General features: G+C 41.2%; 1 protein-coding gene across 4 annotated transcripts in view; it reads right to left on the bottom strand.

Moving 5' to 3' along the window:
* Positions 1-24,565, bottom strand: part of MMRN1 (multimerin 1) — a 62,412-nt gene that overhangs the window by 26,178 nt on the left and 11,669 nt on the right. For 2 of the 4 annotated variants that reach the window (XM_073340687.1, XM_073340690.1), the window contains exons 2-5: positions 17,782-17,901; positions 13,739-13,845; positions 6,535-6,633; positions 1,795-1,968 (exon numbers count right to left, since the gene is read on the bottom strand). In XM_073340687.1, the coding sequence (XP_073196788.1) occupies positions 1,795-1,968; positions 6,535-6,633; positions 13,739-13,845; positions 17,782-17,901 (500 nt within the window). The remainder of the gene's footprint in view (positions 1-1,794; positions 1,969-6,534; positions 6,634-13,738; positions 13,846-17,781; positions 17,902-24,565) is intronic. The other 2 variants (XM_073340688.1, XM_073340689.1) reach the window with 2 other exon arrangements.

The raw sequence follows: 24,565 nt of genomic DNA, 5'->3' as shown, positions 1-24,565 counted from the left end.
GGACATGGCCCTTCTCCACCTCACCCCAATCTGGTATGCTGTTTGCCCTAGGGGGAATATGGAGGGAGCAGTACTTGTGTACCCCAGAGCACAGAAACTGCAATTGTCCCTACCCCTGATGAAGACAGCACCAGGGAGAGATGTGATCCTAGTTTCCAGTCTCCCCACAGCGCACCTGAAAAAGATTGGCAACAACCCGGGCCTGAGGTTTATAATTAGAGCTAATAAAGGCAGTTGATGGCAGCACTTTCATCATAGCAACTTGATTAGGAGATTGATTTATGTTGGTAATCTAACACAGAACTAGTAATGGGAGATTTCATGTAGCCAGGTAATACATGGGGCATGATAGGAAAAGGCAATAAAAACTCAAAAACCATTTGTAGACAGACATAGTATAAAAACTGCTATTCTTATAATGTACATTCGTAATTAGGTTTATAATGAGTCCAAAATATAGGTAGAAAGCATGGGCATGGGATTTCAGCAATGCATATCTTGGAAGAATGTGTAAATGATGGATAACACAGAAAGGAATAAAAAAATGGATAGAAAAGATGCAGAGGGGAAATGGGAAATGTTTGAAGACGAATTAAATGTGTGCCCAAGAGTCAATAAATGTAGAAGTGAAAGCAGGCCAATTTGAATGAGAGAGACAGTACAAATGTGATCAGGGGTAAAGCAGAACCACACAGCATGTGGAGTATACAACTCTGGAGACAGAAGGATTGGAAACGTGAATTACATTTCGTAGATTTAGAGAAGCGAAGTTTAGAGAAGCATGTTGTTTATGCCTACAATACCAGTTTCCTAAAATTATTCTTTAGCCAATGGATAAAAAACCAAAGTAAGTAGTTGGGGGCAAATCCTGGGAAACTGAGCAAAATGTTGCAGTTCTGAGGGAAGGAATTTTCAGCCCTGATCAGCTGAGGTATCTGTGCAGCTGGACCATAGCTATTACTACGGGGCATGCAAAGGAGTAGTTGATGTGTGTCCTTGTTTTCTGCAGGTGGATCCGCACTGACCCATTGGCCATGCCCTTGCCACCTTCCCAAAATAGCTATTTTCTATTTTCTTACTTACTTTAGGGGTTGGGGTTCATGTCATGTTTTTTTTAAAAAAACAAAGAAGTCAAGAAAGAACTTGACGACAAGTACCTTGTCTTTGCTATGTTTTTACCTCAGGAGAGCTCTCACAGGTAACACAAAGTATAAAAAAAAAAGAAGTTTTTTTTTTTTAAAGCAGTGAAGACAAGCCCTCATTCAAATGCCTTAGCCACAGCTATCCTTCTCCTTGGAGATAGGGCTAAACCCTCAATTACCATTTGGAAAATTTTACTCTTTATCACAAAGGCAAATTTTTCAATAGAATGAATGCTGTATTGTAAACCAAACAACAACAAACCTCCTCAAAGGTTTGCCCCAAACCTGTGTGAAACATGTATTGCACAAATATTATTCAGGCTTCTCAGAAACAGAGCAAAACCCATTTCTCCGACAGCTAGCAAAATGGAGAAAGTGCAAAGGAAAGGAAATTTGTAGAAGTTGTAGATAAACTCATATCCCCTAATAGTGGGTTGGTTTAACTTACCTTGGAGTGTACACAACATATTGTATTGATTATTTACTATTAAAGAGACCAAAATAAAGGTCTTTTAAAAATTGTACTGTCAAAAGAAACAAAGAAAGAGTTCCCTCTGCAAATATGGAATAATAATAGAGGTCAGCATAAGAACATTTTTCCTGGCACCTTTAACAGGGTGAGTGATTGCATTAATTTCTTTCTTTCTTTTACCTTTTAGGAAAGACTGGAAGTCTCTACCCTTATCTTCACTGATTTTGCCTTCCAGAGAGGAGAGTGTCTTGCTCACATCACTCATGGTAGCAGAAATGTTGTCAACCTTCTTCTGTAGAAAAGTCAGTTTCACCTGCTGGCTGCTAATCTGCTCTTTCATTTTTTGTGTCACTGCTTGGTGGAAGAATAGAGCAAAAAAGAAGCTTTATTAAATCATAGGGGAAAGAGGAAGTGGATTTTTTTCTGAGAAGAATTCGCTGAAAGTAGAATGCAAAGTTTCTGAGTTACAATTCATGAGTGAGTCATCTTAATTTTTGTCATATATCACATATTAGTGACATTCAGCAGCACAGCAGTAACTAATTACTGAAGCATCCCATATCCATTATCAAGTATTTATAGTTCTAGAAGAGCTCTTTGAATGGTTAACCTATCTTAATCAGCATAATCCCAGTCTTCTCCCACCTACCACCCAGTGGAGGATTCAGTGATCATTAATTCTTTGTCCCTTAATAGCACCAAGATATTTATTTTCACTGATCATTTACAAATCAATCAACACATGTCGTTTGAATGCTTCAGTTTTAAGAAGATACATCCATTTATGAGTGATAGGATCAAAAGAAGGACCCTCTGAACAGGGCGGCCAGATCCATCAAGAATGAGCACCAGAAAAATAAAAAAATAATAATACAGGATAGAACCTTTATAGTTCTGACACTAGCATTCAAAAAAGAGCTAATTGCCCAGTCTGGGAAGTTCAGTTATTAAAATATCAATCCAAATTGCCCCTCCTTGTGGTTGTGGTCTATTGAGATTAGTGGATGTCTGGTTCCCAGCTTTTAAATTAGCCAGTCGAGAAGTAAGGCCCTGATCCTGCACTATTAGGGCTTCACAATGGGTTCACGCATATGCCTGCATTGAACATCTTGCAGGAGTGGGTTTTAAGATTGGGATTTTCAAGAGCCTGAGAGAGTTAAGCACTCAAAATATGAGGGAGTTGCGTGCCCAACTCCCTTAAACTCCTTTGAAAATCTCACCTAAATGACAACTTTAAATATATAGATAGATAAATACAGATTTGTTTGCATTACCCCATATGGACCAAACCATGTTTTGACTTAATAAAGCACCTTGCAATGGATCCATACAAATATTTATTAGTGGAGATCCATAGTATTAGTATTGATCTTGTGTCACTTCTCATTATGGCCTCAGTGTCTTTTTCCATGGCAGCAAATGGCAATAGTCACAAATTTGGTGGAAGTATAAAGACTACACAAAGGAAGTAGCCTGCAAAGGGGAATTTTCTTTCAACTGTGCAGTAGTGCAATGGGACAATGATTCTTCAGAATTCTAGTTAGCAGACTCGGTGTTTACACCATCTAGTTTAAAGTGTGGGTCTATGTTGAAAAGTGACTATTTACCACTGGCACTTTCTTATTTAACAGTTCTCCCTGTGGGTAATCTTAGGGTATTGTTGTCCGGGATAGGTCTACAATATGCATGAACACGAGGCTGCAGCAGCATGGATTTTAATACAGGGTCCACAAGCCCACACAGGCCCTGGGTTTATTCAGGTGACTAGCCTGCTCTGAAGCCTGTACTGCTGCAGCTGCACTCCTATTACTACCTGAGCGAACTAGAATAAGATAGCTTGGGTATGTCTGTGTGCTGCAATTACACCCTGATTGCAGTGTAGACGCGTCTTTCGTCAGCTACTGGCTTTATTGACATTAATAAGAGATTTTGACTGCTTTTCACTCCTGTTTACACTTCAGCAATGGGAAAGCAAGTTGAATTCCATTTTGGCTCATGCATAATTGAGAGAACTGTTAACTATATTATATCTGCAGATTCTTTCCTCAGTTATGTTTGTTGATCCTCCCCCCTCTCTTTGCGGCCCCTTGTAGACAGTAGAATTGGATAAGCATAACAATGGTCTGCAGAGAAGGGGATTGCACAGGTATAAGAGAGAACAGAATCTGGCCTGCAGAATTGGTGTAACTGGTAACGAAGCATGAGACAGGAAGATTTGAGTGTCTCGGCCCGGGATGTGTTTACAGGGCTGGCAGCCAGAAAAGACATCTTTTTACTGGTCAACTGAGCAAATCTGATCTAAAAATCATTGAGTGACAATACACATAAGATCCTAAGATACTATCTTTAGAGAGTCACTTTTCAGGGTAGACTTGCACTGTAAGAATTTAGGAGTGAAATAAAATAGTGAAGAAGTGGTGTGCATTCATTTGCCTGTTTATTTTTACGGCTATTTTATGGTCTGCAATTGAGCTCTTCTTTGTCTTCTCACACCATCTCACCCTTGTTGTTGGTATGAAAGCTTTTTCTTCTGTAGCTCCCACTTGAAACACCCTTCCTGTATGTCTGTCCGGCAGCCACTCCCTTTCTTCTCTTGCCTATTCCTTTTCATTTCTCTCTTACTCTTGGTATTTCGGGGGAGGGAGGGCATTCTCCTGTCAGAGTAGCATAGCAGGTCTGAATTCTGACTTTCTGCTCTCCCTATGAATCTCCCCAAGGGAGAGTGGCATACTGAGAAATGAAACTTAAGGATCAGAATTTTACCTACAACAATTATTTGATCTGGCAAAGTGTATTGGAATACAAGGCCAGATGCAGAGGGGATGTAAATGGAGAGGTAAGTAATAGGGTACTTGTTACACCATGAGCTGGTGCAGGCATGTGCAATTCAGACACCAACAGGAAAAAGCAACTAACAGAAAGGTGTACAAAAAGGTGTAATCTAGCTTTATATCTTACACTTTCTTTCACAGCTCGTGGATTCCTTTTCTGGCATCTCACCAGCTAAGTTATATCAGTTCACTACTGCTCACACTGACTTGCCCATGTGTGGGTAACAGCACCATTTAGAGAGGAACAAATAGTTTGCTGTACATAATTTATCGGCAAATGGAGTCTTGCGTTCTTCTTGGGAATATATATATCACAAGCAAACAATTTCTTCAAACGTTCTTCCTTCAAAATATTCAGCATATTTATTTTGTGATTTTTTAAAAAACATCATGCACTGATCTTGAGTAGTTCTCTGTGAGTATCCGATATATAAACTGTTGGCTAATTGGAGTGGGCTGATAAGTCATATTTTATTGGATGTATTTGTAATTCACCCACTGGCATGAGTAAAATTTGGTTTCCTTGACTATTTGTACAGTGTGGCAAGGCTCCTCCTTTGTCTCGCCCGACTTTGCACTTCCCCCTCTGACAGAGGCATAGCCTGCTTTAAATCAGCCCCCCTCTAGTCAGTGTTAATCTTCCCCCTCTGTATTCTCGTATTAATATTTTCAAGGTAGGCCGTATCAAGACAGGCCCAAGGAGCGTTCCTCCAGCAAACAAAAAGAAATCATTTTACAAACACAAAACAACAGGGGAACACCTTTCCTGGGGGGGGCGGGGGGGTTGTTGTCCTGCTGTTGGCTGCAGGGTGTCCATCCTTCTCCTCAACAGCCATTCAGCTTGGGGGGGTTCCCGCCTTCGGGAGGATTGCAGCTGCTCACCTTAGAGAGGTCTGCTTCTCTACCACCACTAGCCCCAGAGCAGCTCCTCTCTCCTTCCCCTGGCTAACCAGAGGAAGGGGCTTTTAAAGGTCTCAGACAGCCTAATTGGACTCAGGTGTCCCTCACTGACCTGAGGTAACCCTTCTCAGCTGATAGGAAAAAGGGCCTTTATCATTCTAGGCCAAGGTTAACATACCTGCCTTCCCTCACGCTCTTGCAGCTGCCCAGCCTGACTTTGTCACCACAGGTGATTACGGAATTCATTGTCTGGAACATTTGTGCTCATAAAACTCCAACATAAAATAGTCGTGGAAAATGAATACAAAAGGGAAGTGAGCCTGGCCAAAGCATATGCATTCAATACTGTAAAAGAATACAATATGTGAGGGGGTCTTTTTTAAGGTATCTAGCTTCATCAATGTTTAGGTCCTCTCTGACTTTAGCTTACTGATTGTATAAAATTACTCATGTTACTGATTGGGGTCTGACTTGGCTTGGCTCTGCCTACATGTGCATAACAAAGAGCCAATCCCTGCCCCAACATCCTCACAATCTAACTATGAAATGATAGACAACAGGTGGTTGCAACTAAGAGAAGGGAAGAACAGAGTAACCGAGAGACAATTATGATTAGCACAATAAGCTGGGGTCATATCACACTCTATTCAGAACAGACCCGTAAAGTATTATTGTATAGCTTGCTTGTGATTCCATTTGGGAAGATGACAATCAAGTGACACCAAACTCCTCTCGTCAAACATTGAGCACTCTGGCGGAAATGCTACTGAACTGGTTTAGAATAAACATATCAGTCTGATAAGAATATATGCAACAGAGAGCGCTAAATCCTCAGCTGGTGTAAATCAGCATAACTCCCCTCTCTTTTGCAATGCAGTGCTAAGCTTTGCTGCCTGCAGATCTGGCCTAGATATGTATATTTTTAATAGAGGCGTTGTGGCCAGTGCCACAGTGGGTTTTGTTTTTATTTTGGAGACTGAATCTTTTAGTTGCATACTCTTAGACACTGATCCAGAAGATTCAGTTCCCTCCCCCCTCTCAAAGTAGCACCACCAGTAGAACAGAGCTACAAGAGAATCTGATGCTTCATCTCACAGCTTTTGGCAGCTGGGGATGTCTTTTGTAGTAGCTTTAATAAATAGCGTTGACAATGATTGTGTTAGAGATGACAGTAATTACAACTGCTGACCTGGGTCATTGGTGTCCTGCTGGTTTCCCCGTGTCTCTGCACTGATAGCTGTGTTGCTCTCAGCTTGGTTGCTATGTATAAGCAATGGATGTTGTTGGTCTAAAAGAGGGGGGGAAAGAAAGGAGGTAAGCAAAACATTCAGCATGACTACTTTATCCCGTACTCAGCAATATTGGTACTGCTCTTCATTTCTCCATTCTATCTCTCCCAAAACCTAATTGTCTGTGGTGATTCCTGAGTTAGCAATTTAGCCTATCTGTAACACATGTGGACCATTGGTAAAGACAGTGACTGGATTTAATTCTGACCAGAGAAGATTATAAATGTCTCACAGATGTTGCAATTCATTGTGATTTGTAGAAGTTGGTGCCAATACAAGATTAAACCTCCCCTATAATTAGGAACATTCAGAAATCTGGATTAAATTTAGAGTAGAGGCTTTAAGACAGATATAAAACAAAACTAATTTATAAAAATATCTTATGTCTTTGCCTGATGGCTAGCTAAAGAAATTTTCAGCTGGTGTCTAACAAAGAATAGAGAATGGCTTTTTGCTTATTGAAAATCAAACATTTTAAAAAAACAGAACTGTACAAACAATACATTTTGTGACCATCAAACTAAGTACAGAAAGGTAATAAAAGTCACCTTAATTGACTACGGAAAGCAGCATAATCTAGTGATAGGGATTCGGTACTCATATCTGACTTGCTCTGTGACCTTCATGTGGCTTCTCTGTGCCTCAGTTTCCCTAGATATGATTGGGGGTTATCTGTGCTTTACCACTTCAAGTATTTTGAGAGCAACAGATAAAAAGTGCCACATAAATGACAGGCATTATAATGGATAAGTGAACAACAGAGCTAATTGGATACACATTTACCAAGAGTTAAGCTACAACAGAAATAAGAGATGTGCCTGGGCTGCAAAGTAAAGATTCATGTTTGGATCTGAACTTTCCCTAAACTGCAAGAGGAGAGGAGGGAGATTTGAGATGAGGGCTTTCATGTGCTGCACCTCCTCTCTAAATGGAAAGAGCTTTTTTGTGTGAAGAGAATGGCAATATTAAAGTATTGCAGGGCATTTTTCTATAAATCAACCACAACATTTAATAAAATAACAACTCCCTATCTATTTAAAGAGGAGATTTTCTAAAAGCAGGAAAACAGCTGTGGAATCATGTATTTTAACCCCAGTTGCTGTTATACTAGTTTCCTTAGAACAAGCAGTATTTATGGTAGGATTTTCAAACGTGAGGGGAGCTCAAATCTTCAAGTGAATGTAAACTAAAACAGAAACTGTTTTAAGATTAAGAAAAGATTCAGATAAGTAGTTCACTCAGCCCTCCCTCCCTTTTTTTCCTTCTCTTTGTATCAGTGTATCTGTTGGGCTGGCTGCTTTCTTTAGATCTCAGGGGTTATGAGACTTCTTGAGGGCCACAGGGTGAGTAAGAGAAACCTGAGAAGCAGGGGCCCTTGGCAGCAGGAAGTCTAATAATGAGGGGTCACAGCAGTGCAAGATACCTGCAATTCTCTCTCTGGTAAGGGGTCCTACCACCAATGGAAATTCAAAGTGTGAAGCACTACTGGGGAGGAGGAGAAAGATCATGGAATGGGCTGATTCAGCACATTCCCTGGGCAACCTTTGCTGGTACAATTCCTAATGACCCCAACTGTCATTTAAAGCTCATCTCTCCCTCTAGAACCCCGATGCAGCTTGCCAAAGCAAACACTCTCTAATCTCCTCAGGAGTGAACCCAAACTGAATAGGGATGAATCTAGCCCATTTCATTCAGGGGCTCATCTGACTCAGGCAAGACATGGAGATTGCTGTAGATGAGGGTAGTATTAGTCCAGAATTCAAAGGAATATTTAGACTAGAGATCTCTACACCGTAGAATAGCATTCAAACTCCTTGGGCTCAGGGAGGAGGAGCTGAGAGTCAGGCTAAAGGGAAGGTGAGGACAGGGGAAGGGAGAAAGATCTGTTTGGAGTGAGAGAAGAAAGGCAGAGGCAAGATGGAAAAGAGCAGGGACGGAGACCTGAAAAGGTTCAGATAAATTCAAATATCCAAATTTTGTAGGAATTGTCTGAACCTTTTGAAGCTTGCCCATTATTCGTATAATAATCAATACATACTTTGTACTTCATAACAAGGTGTCCCTTATGGACCTTCATGGAGATGCAGAGCTATCCTGGTGACTCTCTCTGGCAACCAGACCAGATGGGTCCTATAAGTTCCAAACTTAGAATATTGAGGGATTTGAGTGTGTCTGTAATGTAAAGAGAACTAGTGGCAGGGACAGTGAGGTTCTGCAAGGAAAAACTCAAAACTGCCACCTAGAGGAGGAACCTTAGGCCGAAGTTGATATTGATTGGTATTTAAATGAACAATAAAGGCAAATCCAAGAAAGGTTGTAAGTTTGGAAAACATCCATTATCTATATTGGGAGCTGGGTGGGAACTCCATCCATTTATGCACGTTTGTGGCACATTTCATATGAGGATCTCAAAGCATTTTACACAAGTAGGCAAATTGTATTATTCTCATTTTACAGGAGGGGAAACAAAGTCTCATAAAAGATATTGTCTTGCCTGTGCCAAACAGGGAGCCACTGGCAGAGTTAAGAATAGAACCAAGGTTTCCTGCCTCCCAGGCCTCTGCTTTAACCACTAGACAATGTTGCCTCTCTTATGCCTGTCTTAATATTGAAATCAATAGGACGGTTTGCAGTGTAAAGTACTACTTACCCTGAGTAGGGGTGGCTAAAATAGACGCTACACATTTACTAAGTGTGCAAAATATTTCATAAATAACTTGGGTGTAGTTGGAAGGCTATGGACAGGAGCAAGAGTGATAATTTGGTTGACAGGATTTCTGACCCCAAATACAGGATAAGTAGAAAAGGATAGGTTTAGGGAGACTATTTTCAGGTAAAGAACTGAAATCTAGTTTGGTCCTAACCTGACTCTCCAAGGTAACTGAATGGAATGAAATATATATATAAATTTCCCTACTTTCCATCAGCCTCATAACAATATTTATGGTAATCAATCAATGACATTTAAGGAAGATACAAGGAGCTGTATTATGGGGTAAGTGAATATTGGAAATAACAATTAGCTACTGAACAGGTGCTCATGACATCAAATTATCACCTGGTCTGTTCCATGGAACCCAATGGAACTGCAATCATGCTGGGTAAGAAACCGAAAGGTCTGTTTACGATTTCAATAGCTGCTGTTATCTTCTTCTGACCATGGTTGTTGACAGCAGTTAAACTCTTACATTCATCCCAATTCATTCTATAGTATTTATCAGGAGGGGAGAGATAATATGATCTTTGACTGTGGAGTCAGTTACTCGCCTGTGATAAAGGACCAGCTGATGGACATCCTTTTATTCTTTCATTTACCAATCTCTCTGTCTTCCCAAATGTATTCACCAGCATCCTTACGGCTAAAGACACCAGATTTTTCAATCAGTCTTATCTTTCATCTCCCCCCACATCGAATCAAGCAGCTTGTTCACTGCTTCAGACAAGTGGCACATTCCTGATCCTTATAGTGCTTTCTATTCACTTTTATAGTTTCAGGGACTTATATTTCTCCTTTCACGTTTATTTCACTAATGTTGTAAATTGTCTAGCTAATTGAATGCCTGTGAGAACGGGAACATAGGAATTGCCATACTGCATCAGACTAGTCCAGTATTCTGCCTCCTACTGTAGCCAGGACAAACTGCTTCTGGGTTTTCTTGTACTTTCCTCTGAGTGACCAGTTATGGAATAACCTGCCCATATGGGAAAGGTACATGATGGACAACTTTAGAAATTAGGGTCCTTTATCAACAAAACAGGTTCAGAACAGTCAGCAGCAACGTGACTTGTCTCACCACATCCCGCTAACTTGTCTCAGTCCCGTTCTGAAGGAACCATCTGGAGGGATAAGATGGGAGTTGAATCCCTATGCTTATCTATTCATTGGACACAAGGATGTCCTAACAAGGATGAAAATAATGCCAGTTGTAATTTGAGCCCCGGACTGAAATAATTAAATTTGTTTCCCTTAGGCCAGCAAACAGTCACCGAATGGCAAAAACTTTTGCTTTCTATCCACATCTTTTGCTTCCCATTTAATTGGGAGAATTGGCCACAAGTCTAAGGCTCGATTTCTCAGCCAGTCTGGCCTTTAATTTTGTGCTCAGGAAGTGTACAGGCCTAAATGAAGAAATTGCACATATGGAATTTGAGGCTGCCTTTTAAAAGTTGCACCCACAATGTTAAATTTAGGACAAGATTTTCAAAAACACAAGACTGAAGTTAGGTTCTTAAATCCACTCTTAGGCATAATAAAGAAAACAACTGGTCGTTATTTAAAAGTGCTGAGCAACCAGCAGCAGCTGCTGGGCACTCAGCACTTCTGAAAAATTAGGTCACTTATTCAGGAGCCCAACATCAGACTCCTGTCTTTGAAAATCTTGGGCTAGATATGTAATATATTGCTGCACGTATTTTTAAACACATATATGCATGAAATGATTTTCAGGAAGTATTAAAATATGGAGATTAGATCGTCTTTTTCTCTGAATATATTTGTGATGCAGTAGGAGCAGCTAAAGGAGAATCACCATGGGGAGTTTCTGAGTTTCATTACAAGAATCCTCCCCATCCCTATTATAATCCTTCTGAGAGTTCTGTGCTTAAATTTGAATTGCTGCCCATCGTGTCTTTTACACTCTGCTGTGGCTTCCTTGTTTCTGTTCAGAACATTTTAGAGCCATCTGCTGGAAAAAGTGTATTATTGCAGACATATTTAGAGTTAAGAATAGTTACTGTACTCTCTCTGCAATTCTGAGAATATTGTGTGCCCTAAGCCGCAGCCAGCACAGATTAAATCATTCGGGGGAAAGCGGGAGGAAACTGAATCCATGCACTTAAAATCAACTTACATTGCAATGCTGCATTTGGATGCAACATGACCTACATTTACGAGGGTGCAGTTTGTCCTTTCCAGAAATGATTTGTGATGCATAATGCACTGTATGTAAGCAGACCTGAGCAAAAATCAGAACTTTTATCCTGTGAGGAAATTCCAATATTTCAACATTTGTTTTCATCACATATTGGGACGAAAAGGTGATCATTTTATTTTATTTATTTGAGGAACAAAATGTTACAAAACATTTTGATTTGGAGGTGATGAAACATTTTGTTTTGGCATTCTTGACAAAAAACAACAACATTTCAATATTCCCATATCAAAACATTTTGTTTTAAACTGACCTAAAACATTTCATTTCAAGTCAATTCAGCATAAAACTACGTTTTCCTACGGTGCTACGTTGCTTCATGAGAGTTATAATTCAGAAACCTTATGACCTTGTTCATTCTTTCTTATGGGTCAGGCTCCCTGACTGGACTACATCTCCCATGATGCACTCATAGTCACAGGACTCCCATAAATGCATCATGCAGCCACAGTTCTACTGTGTAGAGAGGGCAAGGTCAGGAGAGGCCACATCCACCGCTCAGCTCTGTGTGAGACAGAACAGTGCATACATAGTCATTCTCTCTGCAGCGGTGTTGAAAGGGAGGCCTGGGCACATGGCCATTGGCTCACCACTCTGCAAATTCACTGGCCGAAAGCCCTGTGTGGGAGGTGGGTGTCAGTGGCTTTGGAGTGGTTGGCAGGATTCTGGAGAGAGAAAAGAGAAATACTTTGTCCTTACGTAACACTTTTCATCCGAGGCCGGCCCTTCAGGTGCTTTACAAGCATGCATTAATTAAGCTTCTCTATGCCCTTGTGTGATGTCTCATCCCATTTTTCTAGATGGGCAAACTGAGATGTGGAGTGGTTAAGTAACTTTCCCAGGTCACAGAGCAAGTTAGTGGAAGATTTGGGAGTGGAAACTAGGAGTTTGATTGTCGATCACCAGCTGTAACCCAGCACAACTCCCCTTTCTATTTTTCTACACTAATATATAATGAATTGGGGTATAAACATCATTTCCCATATTTCCTTGATGCTGGACCAGTTACTTTGATTGTACTTTGCCTCCTTCTTAAGCCTTCATTTTTGTAATCTGTTTTTGTTAACGTTTTGTATTTTTTTTTAAATGTCAACTCTGAAAATGTCAAACAGGGGCTTTGGATATAAATCGTGGTGGCTGATCGTGCCACATTAGAGCCTGACCCAACGCTCACTAGCTTTCAATGCTGTAAGAGAGATTCTCCCGACTGCTGGGGTCCCAGCTCTTCAATATTTCCCTCTCCTAGATGGGAATGGCTGTGGCTTCTCTACATTCCTCTACATTAATTTTTAATGACAGCCTCTATTCTACCACTGTTGATTGAATTCCCCACCACATCTAATAGCCTTTCTTGTAATATTCATTCATTTAAAATATGTATGCTAATGCCATATCTTATTTTTCAAGGGCAGTTTGTTTAAGGCCAGGAGCAAAGTAGTAGCAGTTATACAGATGTTAAATGACAGCACATTGCCATATGTTTGATCACCAGGGCAATGGTAAACGCTACATGCTTTGTATAAAAAAGGCACAGTTGTACGTAGGCCATGTATAATATCTGGTGTGGCTTTTTGTAAAAGTCAGTCAGCAGATCCAATCCTGCTACCACTGAAATCAGTAACAATTTTTCTATTGACTTCAGTGGTAAAACGGATCAGGCACATTATCTTATCTACTGGCTGAAATATATTCCAAGTGGATGAATCTCAAAAGGCAAAGGGGTCAGCCTACTATAGGTCGATTAATTTTACAGTAGGTACACAGTGAAAGACCTTGATTTAATATCCCCAAGGCTGCAATTCTGTACACCCTCTCTGCCCCCCAGAAAGGTCAGACAGAAGTAGTGAAGCATTTAATACAGATTCCAGGTTGCCGTATAATAGAATCAGAATCAAGAGTTCGTGAGTTTTATTTATTAAGGGAAGAGCTGGGGGAGGTAATTTCTCTCTCCCTCTCTCTCTCTCTGAATAATGTGGCATGAACAGTAAAAATTGAAAGCAGGGACAGTAAATAAATGCTGCCAGTCTGCACTTTTCTGATTTTAATGGATTTCATTCTGTTAGGAAAAGATCTGAACTAGACTGACTTTCATCTGGGGCTTTTGCTCTTGAATCAGATTGCCTTTTCTCTCTTTAAACTGAACTGGATTCAAATCAATACAACTCTGACGCACCTTTGGGTTGGCACTTTTCTCCGCTGTACCCAGGGCAGCACTTCCACTCCAGTGATGTCACAATTTTATGTTTGATTCTGTAGGCTCGGTGGGTCATCGTCTGGGATCTGGAGATCAAGAAGAGTTTGGAAATCAAATGTTACGCGTCTGTCTCAGAAGATTGAATATGATGTTGGAAGATAAATCTGTAATCAGCACATTACACTGCACATTTCACCTATTAATTTTTTTTTACAACTACTTTGGAGTGAAAGGAATTAAAAAAATCCCAACGACAAAAACCAAAAAAACCTTTGTATATTTTCAATGCTAACGACTGATTCTGGGTGCCCAACTTCAGACATCTAAAAGGGGCCTGATTTTCAGATGAGGGTTAACTCAGTGCTTTCTTAAAAAAAAAATTAGGCCTCTTTATGGTATCTGAGATTGGGCACATAAACATTCAGGAATCCAAAATATCTAGTTACTTTGGAAGGCCTGGGCCACAGTGTATGCTCTGCTGTTTATAGCAAGATAAATTCTGAAGGGTGAAATCCTGGCCTCATTGAAGTCAGTGGGAGTTTTGCTATTGACTTCAACCAGATCAGGATTTTAAGTCTTTATTTAGTCCTTGTTCATGCAAATCTCCTATAATAGAGAAAGAGAGAGTATAAATTGGGTAAGAACTTCAGAATTAGGTCCGGTGTTATCGTGAAGCAGACTTTGTACTGATGGTAACATTTCTCTCCGAAATTCATAAAGAAGCGCTCTCTCTCTTTCTCTCTCTCTCACACACACATAGTGAAAACCACTAAAAGCTTAAGCCTTCTCTCCCATTCAGAAAAAGGTTTCATGAGGGCATTTCTGTCCATTCTGTCCATACTGATGTAATTACATCACACTAAAGAGCTGGTGTTTGCACGGTCCCTCCTCCTGCACGCAAAAACCAGCGGCTGTTGTGCACGAGGGAAGAGTGCAAATTGAGTAAGGACTCATCTTTAAGAAGTAAAATTATGCATAGTCCTAAAAGATGGGCATGACTATGAATAATCAACAACGTAAATATATGGAGTTTGGAATATTAATTCTGGTTCCAAATATTCATAGCCATCCACTCCCTCTGCTCGGATTCCCAGGATCCTCATTAGGTTTCCTTAGCCACATACGGCTATCTCTCAGGTTCCAGTGATCATCTTGCAACTTGGCTTCTAGATGCCTCTGCTTTCCTGTATACCCTAAAACATCTTTCTCTTCCCGCAATGTGAAACTATGGGGCAGGATGTTGGTAACAGCAGAACGGCTGAGAGTCTATTCTGCTCCCCACTAGTGCTCCATCCAGATCTCACATTCTTAGTGACTTCCCCTCAATGGAGTTTCTCAGAGTTTATTTTCCAGCAGAGATTGTACAAGATTTGAATAGGGAGGTGAACTTTGGTCCCTCAAGGAATTGACTTAAGGTGGAAAACCTTGTGGAGCAGGACAGAGATGGAAGCTTGGTGAAGAACTGAAGGAGGATGGGAAGAGAGAACCCAAGAGCCAATCTGAAAATCAAATGAAGGTAGATATAGCTGTGTAACTGTGCTGCCTCCGTTTGAGGTGTACTGCACCTTTATAATTAAGAACTTTGCCTGAGTGCAGAGAAAGTAGCCATTTTGTTCTCAGAGTTGCTTGGCCCATCAGGGAGACAGCATACACTTGCCACACTCGCTCTTGGGCATTTGGTCTTTCTTGTTTTTTCCCCCCTTAATTTCATACAAGAATCAGTCTAGACTGGAAGCTAGTGTGTGTGTTTATGTATATTTATATATGTATATATAAAATCTCCTCTGCCCCTTTTAACATTCTAAATATAAACGCCAGACAGAAGCAGTGATAAAAAATGCTACTGGCTACTAGACACTGTTCCCAGTGAGAGGGCTAAAGTTACAAAGTTTGGGAGCTCTGAAGATAGCTGCCACAGAATTCTCAGTCCTTTTATAGCAGCACAATCCCAATCTAAATGACTGCTGGAAGAAGGCAAACTCGAAGACTAAATCCACCAGGTTTGTGTCGGAAAACATCCTCCCAGTGAACTCTAAAATGCTATTTTGTTTTACTCTACAGTTAATCTCAACACTGTCTCACAAGGGATAGTCTTATATCATCTACTTTTCTGCAGCTGCCAGAAGCTCTCCCTTTGTCCTACAGATAGCCGAGCTCTGACTAGTAGAGTAAGACTGTGTACAATATTTACTTACACAACCAGCTGAAAGAGCTTATTTTCCTACAAAGGCATCCTGAAATTTTTGAATTAATAATAATTTAAAAAACACTTAAAAGAGACAATGTTACAACTGCAAGATTCATCACATGCACAGTGTATTAGTAACACATGTTATGGCCTTCCCCAGAGCCACTTAAAGCATTCCCAAAATGCGGAGCGTAATTTACCTGCTACCGATAGGCAGTAGCAAAGCCACAGGCAGACTCCAGCACGTGATGTTTATACAGTACAAGAGAATGGTATAGTCTAGTGGTCATAGCCACAGATGGAGAGCCACTAAGTCCTAACTTCTGGATTAGAACAACTCAGACACACTTAGGGGATGTCTCCCTTTGCATACCCCAAGTAGCAGCGGAGGTGTAATAGGGAAACCACCAAAGCACACACCAGACCAAATTCAGAAGACTCTGGCAATAAAACTTTTTAAGAACAGGCCATTAGCCTGGGTTGGAGGTTATCACAGACAAGGAAAGAAGGAGCTGAAGGCGAGATGAAGGACAGCAGTGTCCAACTTCAATCTACTCCTAACCTAAACTTGAATCCTGTCCTCTGTACACAATCCTGCCACTAAGTGGAAAATGCATGAAAAAGTCCAGGCCAAACTGAGGGGCTGGAAGATAAAGCTCATCCGAAACAAACAAACAAAAAATCAAATTGTGAAAATTTTCACTAAAACAAAGGACAAATGTTTCGCAAACTTTTTTTGCAAAAATGTCATCCCATCCCCCCAATCCTTCCCGAACTCTACTAGCAGGTCGTTGAAAACTAACATTTGTAGAATCCAGTGAGGCAATCCAACCACAGCCCCGTCAGAGGGAATAAACACTATGACTATGCTTAGCACAGTGAGTGGGTCCTAATCAGTAAACTACCCCCAGGGCTCAGTCTTCAGCCAACTCCAGTTGCAACAGCTGTGACTGAGATGGTTTTTTGAATTCTCTCTTTCACAGAACGTTTCAGAACTTAAAGGTGCAATGACAACACAAACATCATGGTTCTTAAATGGCCATATGCCATACAAACAATCAACTCCCCCCCACCCTTTTGTAAGACAGTGAAACTTCTGCTGCCTTCAGTAGGAGGTATAATTGCTCACTTCAGATTTGAATTTGATCCCTACAGAACAGGTGTTAAGTTACACAAATTTTGCACCTCCACCAAATACCAACTCCGTTCCGGTAGCACTGCTTTGCTAAACCTATGTGCACCCGTTTCCTGGCAATATTACAGCTCAGTCTGGCCCACTGCCTTCAGACCACATGCTGCACGCACCGTTTGTGTGGGGAAGGCCTCGTGATTGTGGTGAAGCTGTGGGTGTGGGGAGCTTGAAAGGAAGCTGTGTGTGGGAGGCTCTGACCACATAGGTGCTTTCATCTGGAGAAGGATCTGTACTGGCAGAGGGAGTGCCACACTGAGGGACTGCAAGTGCCCAGCTGCTTCTAGTATAAGAGTGTCTGCATCAAGTCCATCAGTCATTCCCTGGCAGGGATTCCTTTCTTCCGTGGGACCTCTTCGAACTCCGACACAAAACCTGGTTACCCTGATGGGCGAAGGGCCAGTATTTGGTCCTTGGTATAGAAGCTAAAGAGCAATTTGTACCGAGTTACCTACTACGTTTTGCTTCAGAATTTTACATTGATATGATCAAAGAATCATACAAGATGCTTGTCCCACCATATTTGGCTCAGGGCTATAAGCAGGATGGATTGAATTGCTATTTTTCATTCAAAGTAATAGCAGGTTACCTGCTGATTCATAATTAAAGTGCATGCAAATGCTATTTCTGAAAAGGATTACGCACCTCACAGGACAGGCTCCAGTAGTCCAGGTACATGGCTTCGCTTTGCCTGATGTCAAGGTTTCCATGTTGTCCACCACGACGGTAGGTAAGAGTCTGGTGTGGACATAAGCACACCAGTTCCTGTATGAGAAAGAAGGAACAAGTGGACAACTGTGATATCCAAATAACATTTCCCCAAATACAATGGGAACATGATCCTTCAAGAGGAAGGATGGCCTTGTGATTAAGGCAGGGGACTGGGATACAGGAGATCTGGGTACAGCACCAAGCTCTGTCATAGATTTCCATGTGATTTTGGGCGACTCACTTCATCCCTCGGTGCCTCAACTCCCCGTCAGTAAAAGGGGGATAATAATTCCTTTCTGCCCTTCTGTAAATGTTGGGGCATGGACTGTTGCTTACTAAATGCTTGTGGAGCATCTAGTACAAAGGGATCCTAATATCAGTTGAGGCCTTTAGGTACTACAGGAGCACAAACAAATAACAATAACAGTATACTTCAGCAGGCATTTTCTAGCTTTGAGGTCATAGAAACTTGTTCTCTGGGATTCACAGAAGCGGGTCCTGGAGTTTCAGCATTCACACATCTATCAGTATTTCTATTTCATTGATCGGTTTTCACACCCCACATTTTTAACCAGTTTTAATATTTACCCACTTTGTGTTGTGCTTTGAGAGCCTTACAGGAAAGGTACTATGAGCACCGAGCATATGGTTGGTGCCTGAGCCCAACTGCACTTGTGACTGCTGGACTACAGAGATTTGACATCCACAGAACCTGCTCTCTGTTTTGAGAGGTACTTCACACTCAGCAGCACTCATGTATACCACATTATGGGGCACGCAGACACAGCCCATATTATATAATTATTGAAGAATGTGCTTCATATAAGAGTTGTTGTGTAGTTTCTTTGATCTTGTTTCTCTTACTCATTGTATATTTCCTTGGGGGTTTACATCAGGAAAAATATGTCTTTTTAACTGGGGGTGTAAAAACTCTGTGCTCTCGTATGAGGCTCTGTTTATATTCTCTTTCCTATGGCTAGGACTCGTAGCTTCATTCTTTTGTGTCAGTTTGCAAACTGCATCAATAAATATTTGGAAAACATAAATGCAGCCTCCAACAGTAAACGTAAGGATCAGATTCTTCTCTCACATAGAGGGTGTTAATCAGGAATAATTCTTTCGATGTCTATGGAGTTACACTCATGCAAAACCGGTGTAAGTAAGTGGAGAACCAAACACTATAGTCATAGCAGAGAGATCATAAAACCACTTACAACAACCATGGGATTGTATGGGACATAAAAGTCCACCAATGGAGTGAGGAAACAAGGGAACTTCAAAAATTATCATAGTTATTCAGAATAAAAATGACACGTTTGCTAACTCCCTATCCTGTGATATACAGGTGAGTTAGGTAAGGGGAAAAAAAAGGCACAGGTCGCCCCTTCCATCCCAGAACACTTATGCAGCAGTAGGAAAAAATATGCTCCTAGCAGGCTCTTGCTATTGAGTGGTAGCAATGAATTCTGGCTGTAGCACCTGCTGGTGCTCTGTAATCCTAAGGGAACACAGCCTTCTGTGCATGAACGTGGCCAGGCCTCTTGCCCTCCTGTGCATATGAGGTGGTTGGCAACACATGCTAATGTGTTGCAGGTTACACCCATTTAGAACGTCAGTCCTCAGCGTGCACCCCTCCAGCACCTGAACCACCATGCTTTGCATGTCCAACCTTTGCACCCGGTATAGCTCAGGTGAGGATTCTACATGGATAACAATGAGATCAGAGATAGTCCTTATCTTTGACACACAGTACAAAGGTGAACTAAGTCTCCCATCATAGATGTGGGGTGAGTATTATCTCCTTTTTATAGATATGGAAAAAAGACTGGATCAAAGTGAGTCATGGTATTCAGAGGTGGAGCTCCTACTGAAGCCAGTTGTTTATGCTCAAGCTGCATTTGGTACGTGGCTTATAATTTTATGTGCCCCATCTATGACATGGAGAGCTTGATTTGCAGTGGTGCTGAGTATCCTCAGTTTCAACTGTTGCAGGTATTCAGAATGTCAGAAAAATCCTGCCTCTGAATTTCTAAAGCTGGCCACCCAGCAGCTAAGGCACTCAAAAGTAGAGCAAAAATTTAAAACGGGGCCCAAAATAACTCACTCAAAGCTACAGTGAGTCAGTGGCAAGGTTAGAATTTAAGAATTCCTGGCTCCCTCACCTGTGCTCTAACTGCTAGATCACACTTCTCCCCACAGAAATAAATTAATTAAGATAAAACTGGTAGCACTCTTAAAATTAGATATGTTTTTACACTTGAACAAAGGACAAAATGAAAAAAAAGAAAGCAGCCACAAGAAACAATTTTAAAATACATTAAAGGCCTGAAACACAGAGAGTGTTTACTTTTCAGAAACGTAGCCTACTTTTTAAGGTTCATAGTGCAAATCCACTAATCATAATTATGGAGAGTGGAAGAGTTACTGAAACTTGCACACATCTTTGTTGCTGGATGCATTCCAATGGGGGATGGGAAAGGAAGCAGCCAAGCCCACTCCAAAATATTGGCTAAGCGTTGTTTTGTTTAAAAAAAAGTCAACATCAATTTCTGATCTCCATAAAAAATTAACTCTAGTGTTGCCTGCAAAGAGCATTTGTATTTAAAATGGTTAAACTGATTTCAAGCTGCATCGGGCAATGGCTGAAGTGGTTCTCTGTAGCCTAGCAATCTTTGATCAGCCTAAATTGGAGGAAATATGGATGGTAAAAGAGCCCCTGGTGAGACTCATAATTAGGTTTGTGCTACCAATGAAATAAGCTCATTAAGTGATGTTGAAAATGTAAATATAATTTTGAAACCAAATAGTCTGAACAAAATTTAGGTTTAAAAATAGAAAATGAAGCATGACGGAAGGATGATGATAGGGAGTGTAAAGGCAAAGGCAGCCACTCAAAACAACTGTTTTGCATAAAGTGAATTTAAACCTGAAAATCCTCTTTACCTTTCATGGAATAATTTATTACAGATTGGAAATACTGATTTCTAAACCTGTGGGCTTTGTCACGACCTGCAGTTGCTATTGCCCTCCTTTTGCACTAACTTAGATTTGATTCGTGAAACATTGTATTTAAAAAACAGAAACAACCACATTGGTAGTAACAGTGGAAGTTCCCTGGGTGGCCTAAAGTCCACGTAGCAGCTTTTCACAATCCTCTTGCAGCTCCCTGCATGCGGGGGCAGGAAAACACTGCTGGAAAGAGGCTGCAGTAAGAGTACCCCTACGCTCCCACTGTTCCTGGCTGTTAGAGAACACCCTTTTGGCAGGGCCAAATTTAGGATAGTGTTTGAGTGTAAAGCCAACTTTGCTCCACAGCCACTTAGTCCTGCACCAAGTGCCTCATGGCTAAATCTGAGAATCAGAGCCATATTAAGTAATGACAAGGACATTTGTCTGGCTCGCGATAAAGGATCAAATTATGGTGCACTGCAGATGAAGGAAAGCAGGAAGCCTGCTCTTCTCTCCCCAGTGCTCCAATATAAAAAGCAGCCGTGCTGTCCCATGCTCCTTACGGTGCATGCCAGGAGAGTTTGGGGTTGTTGAGGGAATCCATGCTGGACCTACAGGAAAGGTTAGCAAGCATCACTCCCACTGGCACCAATGCAAGCATTATGGAGACTCAGGGTCCAATTCTCCTGCCAATGCAAGCTAAGAAGCCAATGTAAATAATTCTCATGTTGTAGGGTCTTGGGAGTGGGACTAATCAGGACCACGAAGCATCCAGTCCCCACCTCTCATGCACCAAGCACATTGCCATGCTGTGGCACATATTCACTAATAATGCATTTTCCTCCTTAATAGGCAGAACTTGTTTCTGAAAGTATTAAACTAACTACAGGGTTTGTAGCTGTCTGAGCCATCTCTCAGTAAATGGTAATAAGCTCATGATATCATGGTGTGGATGGAGCAGGAGTTTAAGCAGCATTTTTGACCTTCAGAATGATCTAATCCCCAGAAAAAATGCTCTCTCTCTTTCTGTGGAGTAAGAACAAGTAGCACACGAACCCTGAGCTGTGGCGCATCCTTAGGAGGTGAAAAGTAGCAAATATCAGTGCTCGCGTTATTTACTGTACTTTTGTTTAACCTTTGATAAGAATATAAGAATGGCCATAGTGTGTCAGATCAGTGGTCCATCTAGGCCTGTATCCTGTCTTCCAACAGTGGCCAGTGCCAAATGCTTCAGAGGGAATGAAGAGAACAGGGCACTTAACACACGATTCATCCCCTGTTGTCCAGCCCCAGCTTCTGGCAGCTGGAACACGCAGAGCACGGAGTTGGGTCCCTGATCATCTTGGCTAATAGCTGTTGATGGACCTATGCTCTGTGAACTTATCTAATTCTTCTTTGAGCCCAGTTATCCTTTTGGTTTTCACAACATCCCCTGGCAACCAGTTCCACGGGTTGACTGTGTTGTACGAAGTAGTAGTACTTCCTTTTGTTTATTTTAGACCTTCTCCCTATTAGTTTAATTGGGTGATACCTGGCTCTTGTGTTATGTGAAGAGGTAAATAACACTTCTTTATTTACTTTCTCCATACCGGTCATGATTTTATGATAACATTCATGATAATGAGCAGACATAATTCACTGACTGGCTGAGATTCTGAAGTTACCATGGATTATGGATCGTGTATGTTGAAGAAAGAGATGGTTGGGTTAAAAAGCAAGATTGCAGGGACAGAAACGTTCATCTTGAAAGTAAAATGTATGTTGCTCATTCTTGGGCATCCTGGGATCTGCACATGATTAAGTCCATTGCTGAATTGGGGTTTAGCAATAATACCAACTCCCCTTTCTAATGTGGTTCGAGCAAGTGACGTTCTTCCCACTGCCCCAAATCCAGTTAAAAGCTAGCAGAAGGCTAGTAAATCATAAACTTGGCTCAAGCACAGGGTTCATTGGTGAAGGTCTGTTCTAATTTCTTTGGTTTAATGTCTGTCTTTTTCTAGGTGCTGAAACCACCCTTTTCTGGGCTGATGAATTTCTTTCAATGTCTGTATTAAAATCTTCCATCTCAGTATATCTATTTCACCCACGAACAGTAACAGCCAGCAGGTGGCAACCTTTCCCAACATATGCAGCTAAAGGACCCATGCACAACATTTCACTCACTATATCCACACAATGAAATACACCAGAACGATTCACCTTGCCCCCCGCACTGCAGCTTTTCTCCTGTTTCCCACTGTGTAGTGTGGTGTGTGCATGTGAGAATCTTAGATTTTTGCTAAGAGAGTTTCCCCATATGAATAACAATTGTTTTTTTAAAAAAACAATTTATAACATTTTTGCTTTCTAAACAGTATTAGAAAAAATATTTGTTAGGGTCATGGCATCCAGAGAAATAGCTTTCCACCCAAAGTGCCAGATCCTCCAGAGGATCAGAGCAGCGAAATCTACTGAAATCAACAGAGAGTCACCAATTTACCCCCGCTGAGGATCTTGTCTCCTTGTGAGCCAGAATTGTTTAGCTGCACTTCATGGTTGTGCAAAATTCACACACAGCCGTAAAGGTGCTCCTAAACCCATCTGTTAATATAATAGATTGCCTTGAACAAGCAGAATGAGGACCAAGCCAGGGTTGTAGGAACGATAGAGATCACTGAACTGTAATTAAAAACAAGAAAAAAATATTCTGTATAATTCCAACAACTGCAAGAAAAAGGGGATATTTTTAAGTGGGGAGATGTGTATCCTGCTTTGGAGCAGTTCAATCAGCACCCTTTCTATAAAGAAGGCTAGCCTTGCAAAGTTGTCATGAAAATTTACCAGCCCGCTGACAAAATCAGCTTGTTCATTGGGGAATTGTACCAAAGGCCATTGAAGCGAATGGGGGGAGTATTTCTATGGGCTTTGGATCAGGCCCCTTATTACTAGGATGAGTGATGCAAATGTAAAGTGAAATGTGATTTATTCAACCATCAAAAAAATGTTCATTTCCCTGGGGCGACTGGGAGAGTGGACGTTTATGAGGCTGTAAGAACCATTTCCGTATCATGTTGCCACTGTAAATCCATTACAAAGCAAAAAAAAAGAACATCCACTGCCAGCTCTGCAACTTTGCTTCCATTTGCTTAGAAACACAGATGATGCGTCTGAACAATCCTTGTAACTGTTCCTAAACCCTGGCAAAAGGCACACTCCCGCTAGCCAAAAGCCCAAAGGGCATGGGTTTAGTTCTGCTCCCTTACTTGTTTTGTACCACTGCTGAAAAGGGGTTTATTTTTATCCACAAGTAAATTAGATTACTTAGCTTTTAACTCATGCGATATTGAATCTGCACAGTTGAACTGCATTGAACCATGGGATTACTGTGTAGCTGAAGGAATACAAAAGGACCTAGATCTGGAGCACTAATTAAAGGCAACACATAGCTCTGTGATTGATTCAGATGATATTCACTGTATACATTGCATGGAATAGTGTAGGAGATACAGAGCCTCATTCTCCCCTACTTTGCACTTTGTGTCATCATTTACATCAGTGCAAAATGGTTGTAAAATGCTACCCAATGAGAATGGTAGCATATTACACCTGCTGTGCACTGATATATATGTCTCCCCAGGATACAGGGCTGTGGAGAATCAGGCTCATAGAATAGCAAAGTAAAATGCAGGAATAGGGGTGTTGGGTCCAGCATTCTTACCATATTCCAACTTGTGAAACCTCATTGCATCTATGTAAATTCCCCTTACAATTTAAACGGGATATGAGGTTC

The sequence above is a fragment of the Lepidochelys kempii genome, chromosome 4, assembly GCF_965140285.1.
Source record: "Lepidochelys kempii isolate rLepKem1 chromosome 4, rLepKem1.hap1, whole genome shotgun sequence".
Lineage (NCBI taxonomy): Eukaryota > Metazoa > Chordata > Testudines > Cheloniidae > Lepidochelys > Lepidochelys kempii.
Note: the sequence above shows the minus strand (reverse complement) of the source record. Positions and strands in the feature narration are given on the sequence as shown.